This window comes from Photinus pyralis, unplaced genomic scaffold (genome assembly GCF_008802855.1).
Source record: "Photinus pyralis isolate 1611_PpyrPB1 unplaced genomic scaffold, Ppyr1.3 Ppyr1.4_LG2, whole genome shotgun sequence".
Taxonomy (NCBI): domain Eukaryota; kingdom Metazoa; phylum Arthropoda; class Insecta; order Coleoptera; family Lampyridae; genus Photinus; species Photinus pyralis.
In genome coordinates, this window is record NW_022170403.1 from 21,062,069 (window position 1) to 21,076,132 (window position 14,064).

The window sequence follows — 14,064 nt, forward strand, 5'->3', positions numbered from 1 at the left end:
TATACTGCAGGTATAATAAAAAATACTGTAAGATACACGTGTATAATTGGCCTTTAAAGCACTTGCAACGTTAAAGGCACTCCGCTTTGCGTCGTGCCCTTAAACTCGTTGCGCGTGCTTTAAAGACTTGATTATACACTTGTATCTTAATATACTATTTTATTTCGTTGATGTCGCACTGTGCTATTTCGCGTATCGTGCCGTGTATTTACATTTTTACATTCTGTAAGCTGGGTTCTCGTCATCATATAACGTACAAAAGTGCGCGAAGTCGCTTTTAAAGGTGTACCATATGGCCTTACGTTGTGTAAAGTAAACTGTCTTGAAGTGTGTTTCACTAATAATGGGCAGTATTTTAAACATCTCATGTAATTATTTTCATTGTTTTGTTGCCTCGAATCATTGTTCATTGTTTAAATACATTTAAACAATGTTTAAATACATTTAAACAATGCCGAATATATTTTTGGTTTTTTTTTTAAATTCATCACTATAGGTACTTGATTAAAATATAAAAACCGTTGATATAACTGGTATTTTATTTTCAATCTTATGCTATGATAGCTCGTTGAAAAGCGAATTAATCTATTAAGTAATCTAAATATTCAATATGAAAGTTGGTAACTCAAAAGTAGCCATCTTGAAATTTTTTTGGTATCAATTCTAAATTAAGCGTAATAAGTATCAAAGTCAGTAACTTTTATATGATATGAAACGTTTTTTTGTATCTCGTATACTTTCGATTATATAAGACATTCAAGGTAATAACCTACCTACTTCAGTACTTTTGAAATGACGTTCAACCTATTCTGCATGTTGAGCTTTCACTAGCAAATTTTAAATAAGCATCTAAAGCTGCAAAACATTGTCCATTTTATGATTTAACCAATTCTCTATCTTTAATAATAAGAAAGTTACCCAGACAACAATCCCAGACGATCTGCAACACACTGTATATGAATTTAACACTCATTGATTCATGCCACTCATATTAATCTTTTATTTGCATGTAGGTATATGTTACCTACAGCATATAAAATATTTTATATTCAAAGCTACAATTAATGTTGATAATCGGCGAATGTAGGTACACATTTCCCGGGAAATGTACACGTATCGCCCATATTTGTGGGCAGGAAAACTTAGTCAACATCGTAGGAAAATGAGTTGTGCACATTCACCGGAATTTTTACCTTAACTGTAAACATATTGATATTATAAGTATATGACTTTGAGCTTTGAATATTAATTTTATATTTAAAGCTTTGATGTACATTTAGGTAAAATGAGTTGTAACAAAGAGTATATAACGTACTTATACTCTTTATTGGTTGTAATCCAATTTTAATAAAATTAATTAAACGTAAAACAAGTAAAAGTATTATTATATCGCAGACCGCCCCCGAAAGACCGCGTAACGTAAAAATTCAAACTGAAACTTGCCCGCAACGCAATCTCATACAAAACTAACAAGTTAAAAAGTACTTAATCGTAAACGATTTACAAAAAGCGCATTTCCACTTGCATTCATTTCCCATTTGTAAGATGCAACTTCTGTTAAAATCGTAAAAATCCGGCCACAAATATGAAAGATGGTGTTGCAAATGTGCAATCCATTTTTGACGTGCTACTTCAATTTCAGTTTATAAGAAGAATTTTATTTCAATGCTTTTCTAAATAAGAAAGTTGGAATTGCGCATGCGTAAATCTAAATTTTGAAACTAACGTTAGATTTTCCTTTGTTCCAAGCGCCTATATGTATAAAATTTCATTAGACAATTCAACTCATGTATAAAAAATCGCATAAGCCGCAGTGCAATTGTCACCTTGACAGCGGCAAAAGTTACCTGCAACTTTTCCAGCGACAAATGCACTAGTGGTTTTTTCACTTATTCATTTTCGAACCAATATCGCATTATCCTTTCCCATATGACTAGTTTGACGTCTGTCAATAATTGATTAATTTGGTGAATTTCTTGTTCGTTAAATTGTCCCGCCGAATTACACTCGAGGTTTGTATTTAAACCGAGTAAATTTGGGTTGTGGCAATTCAAATCTGTTTCCTTTTAGCAATTGGACTCGAAAAACTGTCAACCTAAAAATGCTCCCCTGCGGTGTCGCATTTTTATTAGTTGACAGTTTTTCTCGTCTAATTACTAGGTAACAGATTTTCATTACCTAAACAACCCAAATTTACTCGGTAAAATACAAACCTCTTGTGCAATTATAAGTGATAAAAAAAAAGCACTGCGCATGCGCAAAACCAATTTTTGAAACTGGCGTTAGATTTTCATTTAGTCCAAATAAAAAAGTTTGCAATTCGGTTTATAAATGGTCGAGATGCGAAAAGGGCACTGTGAATTTTGAGTCGATTCGACTCAACTTTTGGCATTGCGTAATATATGGATAAAGCTATGCCAATTTTGAATTTCATGCAATTCAGTTCATAACTAACGGAGACGTCAAAGCGATCGGGCATTTCTAACCATCGTTCACACGGACAGACAGACAAAGGAACAGACAGACAGACAAAGGAACAGACAGACAGACCAACAGACAGCAATACCAAATTATAAAAGGATCGTTAATACACGGCAAAAGTGTAAAATTATGGAACATGTAAAAAACTGATTTTTCGTTTTTTTTTACAATAACTTATTTAGCAATAAACGCAGAAAACATTCCTGCCTTGCTTCACACCATAATGAACCAAATAGCGAAAAAAGTAGAACAATAGCTAAAGAACTAGTAGCGTCTCAACGAACGAGCGGACAAAGTCGCATTTTTTTAAATTTTTGTTCAGCGCATTTTCCATGCATTGATACTTCCCAATAGGCCACAGCTATGTTATGTGCGCTATCCGCTATGTTTCTTTTACTACATAGGCATCTATGGTTGAAATTTCAGAGAAATATCTTCATAAGAGACCCTTGACAGATGGCCTAACGGTGTACTAAATTGATTGCTTTTTTAAACTTCAACGAAATTAAAATATATATATATATATATATATATATATATACATCATTCTATCATTATTGCGTCCATACATTTACCAATTACGCACATTATTGCGTCCTTGGAACTATTGCGTCCGAATATCGGACGCAATAAAGGCATCGCCTGTATTTCCATGTTCCCGCCATTTTATGATTCAAATACTATCAACGAAGGATGCACTGGTTTAACAGATTGCTATAGCACAAACCAGTTTTGAGACATCTCTTGCCGTTTTCGAGATATTAAAAGATAACGAATTTTTAGTGGACGCAATAATAGATGCAATTCGTACGAAGTTGTATATTTTTAGTTCAGCACTTTGCAGCTAGGGGCGGTAAATTAGTATACGCTTTCAAGTATACGTTTTACAAAGTTGGTATATTATTGCGTCCAACATGTGGCAACACTGTAAGCTATTTATAGACATCATTTCGATAAGATAATCATCTTTTTATATCTTAAATGAGGATAATTATTATACTCTCCATTCGGAAAGTACATTGTTGCGTCCAGATACGTTTAATTATATTGGAGCTGATCTCCAAAAATGTAACAATTCAAAAAATTCTATTCAATGAAATTGTTTAACATAAAAGGTGGTATTTGGTTATCAAAAAATTAAATTTCGCTTTTGAATATTTTTGGTCGATAGTTAACAGCTGACCCCCCTTTAATGGCAGTAAATATTAACTTGGCGAGGTTCAATTGAAACGTGACGTCTCTTATACTATTCCCATCATTTAAAAACAAATTTTTACTACAAGCGTACACTTTAATTTTGTTGCATTATTCCGTAACCCAGAGCTGATGTTCAAAAATGTAACAATTCAAAAAATTCTATTCAATAAAATGGTTTGACCTAAAAGGTGGTATTTGGTTATCAACAAATTAAATGTCACTTTTGAATATTTTTGGTTGATGGTTAACAGCTGACCCCCCTTTAATGGCTGTAAATATTAACTTGGCGGGGTTCAATTGAAACGTGACGTCTCTTATACTATTCCCAGCATTTAAAAACAAATTTTTACTACAAGCGTACACTTTAATTTTTTTGCATTATTCCGTAACCCAGAGCTGTTGTCCAAAAATATAACAATTCAAAAAATTCTATTCAATAAAATGGTTTAACCTAAAAGGTGGTACTTGGTTATCAACAAATTAAATTTCACTTTTGAATATTTTTGGTTGATGGTTAACAGCTGACCCCCCCTTTAAGGGCTGTAAATATTAACTTGGCGAGGTTCAATTGAAACGTGACGTCTCTTATACTATTCCCAGCATTTAAAAACAAATTTTTACTACAAGCGTACACTTTAATTTTTTTGCATTATTCCGTAACCCAGAGCTGATGTCCAAAAATGTAACAATTCAAAAAATTCTATTCAATAAAATGGTTTAACCTAAAAGGTGGTATTTGGTTATCAACAAATTAAATTTCACTTTTGAATATTTTTGGTTGATGGTTAACAGCTGACCCCCCTTTAATGGCTGTAAATATTAACTTGGCGAGGTTCAATTGAAACGTGACGTCTCTTATACTATTCCCACCATTTAAAAACAAATTTTTACTACAAGCGTACACTTTAATTTTTTTTTTGCATTATTCCGTAACCCAGAGCTGATGTCCAAAAATGTAACAATTCAAAAAATTCTATTCAATAAAATGGTTTAACCTAAAAGGTGGTATTTGGTTATCAACAAATTAAATTTCACTTTTGAATATTTTTGGTTGATGGTTAACAGCTGACCCCCCTTTAATGGCTGTAAATATTAACTTGGCGAGGTTCAATTGAAACGTGACGTCTCTTATACTATTCCCACCATTTAAAAACAAATTTTTACTACAAGCGTACACTTTAATTTTTTGCATTATTCCGTAACCCCGAGCTGATCTCCGAAAATGTAACAATTCAAAAAATTCTATTCAATAAAATGGTTTAACCTAAAAGGTTGTATTTGGTTATCAACAAATTAAATTTCGCTCTTGAATATTTTTGGTTGATGGTTAACAGCTGACCCCCCTTTAATGGCTGTAAATATTAACTTGGGGAGGTTCAATTGATACGTGACGTCTCTTATACTATTTCCAGCATTTAAAAACAAATTTTTACTACAAGCGTACACTTTTATTTTTTTTTGCATTATTCCGTAACCTCGAGCTGATCTGCGAAAATGTAAAAATTCAAAAGATTTTATTCAATAAAATTGTTTTATTTGTAAATAAGGTAAAAGTAAGTAATTATAGTAATAAATGAATGTTTTCTTATACGTGATCGATTTCGCTTTTATTTAGCATCTTCGGACCTTTATTAATTGACGCTAAGGTCCGAATATGCTAAATAAAAGCGAAATCGATCACCAATAAATTATAAGAAAACATTCATTTATTTATAATTATCTACTTCTACCTTACAAATTCAGTACAAGTAATTACAATAGAGACATACGTCGACAAAAACCAAAATCAAAATTTTATACTAAGTTCCACACCTTTACAAGGAAAAGCAATTGGACTCGTATAATTAAATTAATTCCTGCCGGATCAACGTCCTCTTGAATATGTGATTAGACGAGGAATGACTGAGCATTAACATTGGCAACATTGCAGGACGCAATAATATACGGCGAAATGCATATACGGGTGTGACAATGGCGCATATGAAAGGACGCACGAATGATTCAATATGACTGAAAATTCGTATATCGAAATACTGGGAATTTTTGAAATCTGGTTAGGATTCTAGCCACGACATACGATTCCAAACCAACATTCGCGGCAATAGTTTAAGAATTCCTATCCGTTCTAGGAGACGCAATAAAGTACAAATACGTGCGGACGCAATAATGATAGCGGGATGTATATATATATATATATAATATATTAATATATAACTATATATATATATATATATATATATATATATATATATTTGTCCAAAGTATTCTACGCGCTTAGGCAATATTGTGGGTAAAGTAGATCGTAAAACGTTTCGCGCGCAAAAATAGTAAGCTCGTAGCCGCTACTGAGTATCATTGTCATATAAGCGCGCAGCATCACACTAAAAATATCCTATATAAGCTTTTATAAACATTTATATCTGTTATAGCTTCGTAATTACGGATTTGTCATTTAGGTGCGTATTATTTTGTGGCCATAATATACGTGTTACGTAAGTTGCCTATATTGAAGTATGGAACATAAATTTGAAATCCTTTCAATTGCATGTTAGTATTATCACAGTATAAATGTATTATTTACGAGTATTAGGCCCACATCATTTAAGTTGAAGTTAGTAGGTACCTACGCCTACCTCTTCTTATATGTGTTGATAGGAAACGAACTTAGGGTAATATTAGTACTCCATGCGTTTAAAAAGGGATATAGGTTAGTAGCTAGGTACTTACCTATACTTACTTATCTTAAAATAGTTTGTAGTACATATTTGATACAGGAGGCTATATATTAGTTCGTTGGAGAGCACAACTATTCGTCAAAGTTATCACTAGAGTAAAACGTTTTAAGCCAGTAGCGCAGGTTTTCGAAATTTCACGGGTGGGAAAACATACAGACTAAGTTCGGAATGGAAAATCTCCCATAATCAGAATCAGTAAACAAACATAAAAGAAGATGCATAGGAATAATTAGATTAAGCTGCAAGTTGAGGTAATAATAAATTGTAACAACCTTTGGTTGCTAAGTCTGTATACTGAAAAGTTGTGTACCTATCTTCCAAATAAAATAAAAAAATCGTTAACCATGTGAAAAATGTATTTTTTCTTTTATTTTTGTATCATTGCTAAAGTTCCGCATGGTAAGTTTTACCATAAAACAAATCAGCAGTAATGGGTGCATATTGAAATTAAGAAATTTCTCCCTTTACCACAATAAGTTTGAAAAAAATACCTAAATACGTATTTCGACCACTAAGTGGTCATCATCAGTAGGGTAAAATTCACTGGAGATTGATCGCGAAAAGTACGCTCGTCAGGATAATTCCCGTGTCCGGTAAGGACAAATGCGAAAAACGCGCCAAAATCTGCAGTAAACTTTTTTAAAACTTATTGTGGTAAAGGGAGAAATTTCTTAATTTCAATATTTTTAAACCACACGTTCCATTGATAATGGAATGGTGCAATCTAATAGTTTTTGACATGAAGTTATTTAAAACATATTGCGAATATCTGAAACTGTCTATAATAGCCCTGTTGTACAGGTAAACCATCATTGCAACATAATCGTTACAGAATAGGTTCCTTTATCGGAAAGCGATATGTTCATCACCGGTACATAATACTTTACATCCTTGTGCCATAATACATTCACTTGTAGAAAAATGAAAATAATCAAGTGCATATGAAATTCCTAGTTTTTTGATTAGTGCAAAATATAGCTGCTAATGAGAACTATTAAAGCTGCAAATCATAGTTGAAAATCCCCATCTCCTATAATGATCCACTAAAGGAACCTTTTGCCAAAATTTCAGATCAATAGCATTTTGCATTTAAAAGAAGCGAGAGAACAGAAAAGCAGATGAAGATACTTTATCATGCAATGATCCATTACTACCAAAAAATTTGGGATCACTAGAAATTTTCATCTATATTGTAAAGGATTTAATGAATCTGCCTAGTTTAAACTCCAAGCGCTACTTTTCAAAATGTTTTTGAGAAATGCAGTGACCATTACACTCAAATTAATGATGATTCCCTTACATGCAGAATCGAGACATTCTAAACTTTGCAAATGTAATTCACAAATAGGTGGCTGCTTGAACCATGCCCGCAAGGACTATAATTTTGCATGTGCATTACTACAGTCGCCCGTATTGTTTAAGAACCAATTCGGGGTTTTCATCAACTTGTATATTTGAGATTAAACAAAAATGGAACACTGAAATTAATAATCATTTAATTTAGAAATTTCATTCAAAATACACCAAACTTAAATGTGATGACATTTACAAAAACATATTTAATTAAGGTTGTATACAAGTATAAAATATCAGAGAAAAATCAAAAAAAGGTATACAATCAAGACTTATAATTAATATTTCCGAATTTTGGCGTCATTTCAACACACACAAAATGCAAACCAGTGTTCCAAGTACCATGTTACTAGAACTATGTATACCGCAACAAACAAATGTAAAAAAAAACAATCTTGAAATTTTTCAAAATTCAAATTCTTGTAGCAATTACAAAATTACGTTCTCTTCATACGTTCCATTTCATTGGCAACTGCAGTCTTTATGGCGGCGATAGTTAAATGTTGAAAATCAGGAAAGTTATCCTTTGCAGCAGCGCACTGACTATTAGAAGGCAATTTTCTATACTTGAAATTATCTGCAAATACTTTCTTCAATTGGAACATCATGTTTGGGGTCCAACGTGTCCTCCTAACTGTGAAAATAATATTTTAGAAATTTAAAAATTAGTGAAAGGTAAAAGTTTACCTTTAACGTGCGGAGTTTCGATATCGTGTGGAGTTTTGATATCTTGAAGTCTTTTTCCACGTTGACGTACCAGTTCATTGTGAAGCCATGTTTTAACTGAAGTCGGAGAACGCAGCTTTAGTTGTGTAATGAGGGGAAGTTTTTGGCATATTTTTGAAAGCGACGGAAGCTTATTTGATAACAAGTACTTCTTAAAATGCTCAGATGCTGCTTTTATTTCTTCAGGTGTCCATGACCGTTTTGGGCCGCATACACGTGTTAATCCTATCAGAAGAAAGGATATGTAAATGCAGTCAAAATTATAAACGAAACACTTACCATTAATATGTTTGCCTTTCTTTTTAGTCGTCGATATACAATCATCATCAGAAGATGAATCATCACGAGGTGGGTGGTCATTGTGGGGCGGAGAATCTGAACTGCTTACATGTGTTGTCGAAGTAGTCGTTTCCGTATTGAAGTTAGTGTTCTCCAAACAATCAGCTGTTCCAGAAATACGCATTTGCTGTACTTCATTATTTTGCAAACTTGAACCCGCTTCTTTATCATAAGCGGCATTTTCTGAATTCTCCATTATGGGTTCATTATTACTCGCACTTGTTTCATGTATATAGTTATTATCACCCTGTATCATTTCTAAGATTTTGGACATTTGTAAGATATCCCGTTTCTCTACCGGCCTCCGATAAATATTGTTGTGGATGTCCACAGCATGACCCATAAAATTAGCGACATCATGTATTACATTATCAGCGAGATCATTCAAAGCACACTCAGTTGCAATTTGTTTTCTCAAAAAAGTAGCACGTAACAGGTCAGATCTTGAAGCACCACAAGTATTGGAATATGTTCGCAAAAGGTAACAAGCACGTAAATATTTATGTCGGCCATCATTTGAAGGGCAAGCAAAAACATAGGGATTGTCAGAAGAGATGCCAAGTTTTTCCCGATTTTGTATAATTAAATTAATGCATGCTTCGATTTCAAAGTCTACCAGAACAGGTACAGTTCGATTAAGTTTGCCACGTATCTCAAAGCGTTTATAACGATTTGCTAAACGCGCATCATCTGGATTTGCTTGAAAATGGCCACCCAATGCGGAAATAGTATGTGCAGACTTCAAGTTGGCAAAATCTGTAAGAGTTATGCGTTCCAATTCACCTGGACGTCTGCGATTAAAAACCATTAATGAAACAAGAGTATAAGAAGCAAGTTGTTGTAAGGCATATCTGAAATCTTGCACATTCCCTCGACGAATTTTTGAAAACCATTCTCTTCGTTTAAGTCTCAAAAACGAAACTAACTTTTTTACATCATCTTTCATAGGCAACTCGACCACCTTATGACGCTGTTGCTCAACACGATTTTCGATGGCGGTTCTACCTAATTCCGCAGGAAATGAAACATTGAAAAGAACGAGAAAGTCTTCCACCTTCTGTTTTGCAATAGGATCAGAGTTCTTAATACATTCGGTTTTCCAAATGTTACATGCTTGCTTACATACAGTGGACAATGTAAGAACAGTTGTTGGAGCTTTGTAATGTGTATTAGTAGCATTTAGACCTCCCACTTGTTTTATAGCAGCAATGGCGACATCAAATTTTTCTGGCGTTAACAAGTTCACAAAATCCTTTATGGTGGAGTCCATAGACTTTGCCACGATTAATAGACGCCCAATAGATCTCAATTTATTCCTGATCATGTCGTGATGATGTTGCAAGGAATACTTATTACACATATAATTTCCATATAATACTGCCAACAAATCGTATCGAATAGACTGTACGCAATCATCATCACGAAAAATTGAAAATATCTTTGTTTTCAAAAATTCACTAGCCCTTGGATGTAGCTTACACAGTAGAGATCGACTTGCAGAAAGTATGTTTCTCTGACCTGTAACTTTTGCAGGAATACAATGTTTGGCATGCAGGCGTAGAGTTGTCTTGTTAAAAAAAGCAGCACAATGTGGACACGGTACATAATCTTTAGAATTACAATCTGACTGTGAATGTGAACGTCTTGCTACAAATAGGTGACCCGAATTAAAATCAGTAGAAGTGTTGTGCACAAAATCTCCACGCCTTCTGATGGTTTCTATGATTTTCCTTCTCTCAGGAGATTCTGAAACGAGAAAATTGTTGTAGTCATTATCACTAGTACATCAAAGGTGCTACAAATTCTCAGAATTCAATAGCGAAGAGTGACTTTCAATTTGGTAAATCTGTCCCATGTTAGAATGTATATACAGGGCGAGCCTCTAATTTGCAGCAACAAATTCAGTACATTAAAGATTTTTATTTTCGGCAATATGTTCCAACAGGTTGTTTAGTCTTTTTAACTATGCTCTTCTTTATGTAATAAAATTTTGTAGAAGGTGTACCAATTTGAGATATTAGAAAGATGTTGAGAAAACCGCAAAAAACTGCAGGTAGGTGTACTTTAACAACGTTCAACAATGCTCATTAAACTATGGTCACCCATAACAGTTTTATGCTCATCTAATTGAAACAATTGATTGCGCCTTAGAACTTAGAACTGAATTACAAACTTACTAGTTTACGTTGGTTAAGCCATGGCGTAATTAAGATAGATGGTGTGTACATAGAGCGACTTAAACTCGTAACCGGCGCGCATGACGTCACGTTCGAGATTCGAGACTCCGAACCATGGCGTAAAGTTTGCTACCTACTTCGTATTTTTTTAAATCAGGGCTTTGATAATGGCGTATGCTTTACGGCTCCCGTGTGGTTAGGCACCCATCGGGCGCGTCCCCAGGTGGCGGATAGGGGGAGGCCCACTCAAACACCTGAATGATCGTGAAGTGACTCGTGATTTTGTGTGGGTAGCGGCGATTATAAGTGGCTCGTCTGGGATAAAATCCAGACTGGTAGCGGCGAAGACGTCGCCGCGGACCAACCTCCCAAGTCAAGGTGTTAGCAACCGTGCCAAGGACTGCGTTGCACTGGGGTGCAGTGTCGATAACGGTGCCCCTCGGATACCGGGCGACCTCCGAGTGGTGGCTCCCATCCATCGGGAGGGGGCTGGTAGCCAAGCCCTGGGCAAGCGGCTCTGCCCAGGTGAGACCGCTTTTCCGCATTACTCGTGGGAATTGTATGGACTTAAATCTTAACATATCCTGTCAGGGCTCCTCGTCAGAGGGGACCAACAAGCCGAGCCCTCAAAAGGGGCCTGGTAACGGAGTAGGCTCCTCGAACGAGGGGACAGCTCCAACGCAGGGCCTTGCTCAAGGACCTGGTAGTGGGCCAGCTCCTGTTCGTAAGAAGAACAGGCCTGGTGCACAGAAGGCGATGGCCAGGAAGCGCCGGATCGAGGGTAAAACCTCGGGCCAAGCAGGACCTGCGCCAAAGGCTAAGGCTGGGCCGGTGGCTCAGGGGGACAACCCGACGACAGGGACCAAGCGTCTCAGATCGGAGGGAAGTGCTCCAGGGTCTGGCTCAGGGCAGCCTGAGAAGAAGCCCAAGAGCTCCGGTGCACCTGTAGCTGCGGGTGCACAAAGGACCTATGGGCAAGTTGCTGCAGCGGGGCTCAGGGTAGCCATTGTTCCGGTGTCGCACCCGGACGTGGACATCACTGAGCCTCAGTCGCAGTGCATTATGGCTGCATTGAATGCAGTCGTCGACGAGATGGAGGGGGGGCCCTTCCCTCGGCTGGCAGGGTTCCGCTGGAATCCGCAGGGTGCCATCGTGGCCGAATGCGAAGACCAGTGGACCTTGGACTGGTTGGAGAGGACTGTCCCTCTTATCAGGCCCTGGGATGGTGCTTCTCAGAAGGTGCAGAGGCACGTCCCTAGGGTAACCAAAGTGATGGCTGTGTTGCACGGGCTCCCGGATGACACGGCCATCATTTTGAAGCGCCTCCAAAGGCAAAATCCTGGTTTCAGGTCGAGCCTATGGAGGACGTACTTCCGCAAGGAAGAGCCTGGTAGGGTACTCCTCGCATTTGGTGTCGACGAGGCATCCTATCAGGCCCTCCAGCGGCAGAAGTTCCAGGCGTACGCGGGGGTCTCGCACGTCACGTTTGTGACAAAAGCGGGGGCTCCGGCTGCGCCAGGAAAGGGACAGGGCTCCACCGAGGTGGCGGGACCCAGTTCCGTTGCGACGGAGGGAGCTCAATCCCTCGATGTAGACCTCGAAGGGGCCGTGGTGCCCTCAGAGGTTATACAAGATGTCGACGAGCTTTTGGCTCGTGTGGCGGCTCTCGGCTCCGATAAGGGGTCGGAACCGTCGGCATCTCTAGGGAAGGGAGGAACTTAGTACATCAGTGATGGACGAGGTAACTTTCTTACAGAGCAATTTGCAGCACAGTAAGGGGGCGACCTGTTTAATATCCCAACTCAGCAACTCAGGCTAAACAGGGTCCTAACGGGCTCTGAACCTAGTTGCGAAGAAAGGGGGTAAGCACAATGGGCCTTTGATGTGCCTAAGTGCTGCCTTGATGGGCTCCCCTCATGAATAGAATAGAATGCTTTACGGCTTACGCTATCGAAAAAGTAAAACTCATCCGTATAACTAAAGTGTTGTTCAATTGTGTACACAAACACGTACTTGGGTTAGGCTTAAAACGCAAAACAAATACTACACAATAACAGCGACGTAGCTAGTAGACTAATTATAAATTAATTCATACTTCATAATGTACCGTGTAACTAGGTACTAATAATTTTCCTCATTTTCTTTACAATTTTCGATGTATCTGCTCTGTTTACGCCCTGAAAACGAAGTGTAAATTGTTAGTTCTGATATAGGTGCGTGTTCTAACAAGGTATCGCAAAAGTTCTTCCGGAAAATTTTAAAATTCCACTTTCAACGAACTTAAAATTCTCGTCACAACCAATGGGTTTTTATCGAAGAAGTCTCCATGTAGAATGATAAATTTGAATTCCATACTACGCTATATTCATTAATATATCAGAGGGGGATTAATAAGTGAGAAAGTGAAAAAAGCTAACTCCTGTGGTATTTCTATTACTATTATAACATCCTCCTACTGCACAATAAGGCATTGTGAGAACAAGTTTTTAGGAATTTGTTAAATAACGCTCAATTGTAAATTTGTTACACCGAAGCGCTATCTTCGAGACTCGAAGATGACGCGAGACTCGAAGATGACGTCACACGAGCTGCGCGAAGTTACGGTATGCACACACCCTCTATATTTACGCCATGGGTTAAGCATCCATTTTTGAGAGTGAAATATGCTTTTAAAGTGAACAGAAACAACTCATTTTTAACCAAAAGGCAACATACTGAAATTTTCAATGTATTGGGTTATGGAGAATGAAGGACGCAGGCAGAGTTTGAAATTTGTTAAAAATAGATGAGTGACTAGATTAATGAGCATTGTTAAAATACACCTACACACCGGTTTTTCGCAGTTTTCTCAACATTTTACCGGTGCAAGCAGATTAATATTTTAAATTTTTGAAAAAAGAATAAAACACTCGACAAATTTAATCGAAAAATATATCTGGTCATAAAATTTTTTTTCTGTTGCGCTTACTTTAAAAAAATTAAAAATTAATATATTATGACAAATTAAATACCAAATAACTTTTATTTGAACAATTTTTCGATAAAACTGATATTTA

The 14,064-nt window shown here is 36.7% G+C and overlaps 1 protein-coding gene across 1 annotated transcript; it reads right to left on the reverse strand.

Moving 5' to 3' along the window:
• Positions 1 to 7,892: 7,892 nt before the first annotated feature.
• On the reverse strand, positions 7,893 to 10,672 carry LOC116162626. Its single transcript, XM_031476276.1, has 3 exons — positions 8,772 to 10,672; positions 8,454 to 8,717; positions 7,893 to 8,400 (listed from the first exon to the last, which is right to left on the reverse strand). The coding sequence occupies exons 1-3, from the start codon at positions 10,189 to 10,191 to the stop codon at positions 8,204 to 8,206; spliced, it is 1,881 nt and encodes a 626-aa protein (XP_031332136.1). The 5' UTR covers positions 10,192 to 10,672; the 3' UTR covers positions 7,893 to 8,203.
• Positions 10,673 to 14,064: the final 3,392 nt, after the last annotated feature.

Excerpts from the sequence above, each read along its gene's own strand:
- LOC116162626 (XM_031476276.1), bottom strand. The coding sequence starts at position 10,191 with ATGTGTAATAAGTATTCCTTGCAACATCATCACGACATGATCAGGAAT. Across the intron at positions 8,718-8,771 it reads GAAAGGCAAACATATTAATG|GATTAACACGTGTATGCGGC; the intron begins GTAAGTGTTTCG and ends TTCTTCTGATAG. Across the intron at positions 8,401-8,453 it reads CGAAACTCCGCACGTTAAAG|TTAGGAGGACACGTTGGACC; the intron begins GTAAACTTTTAC and ends TTATTTTCACAG.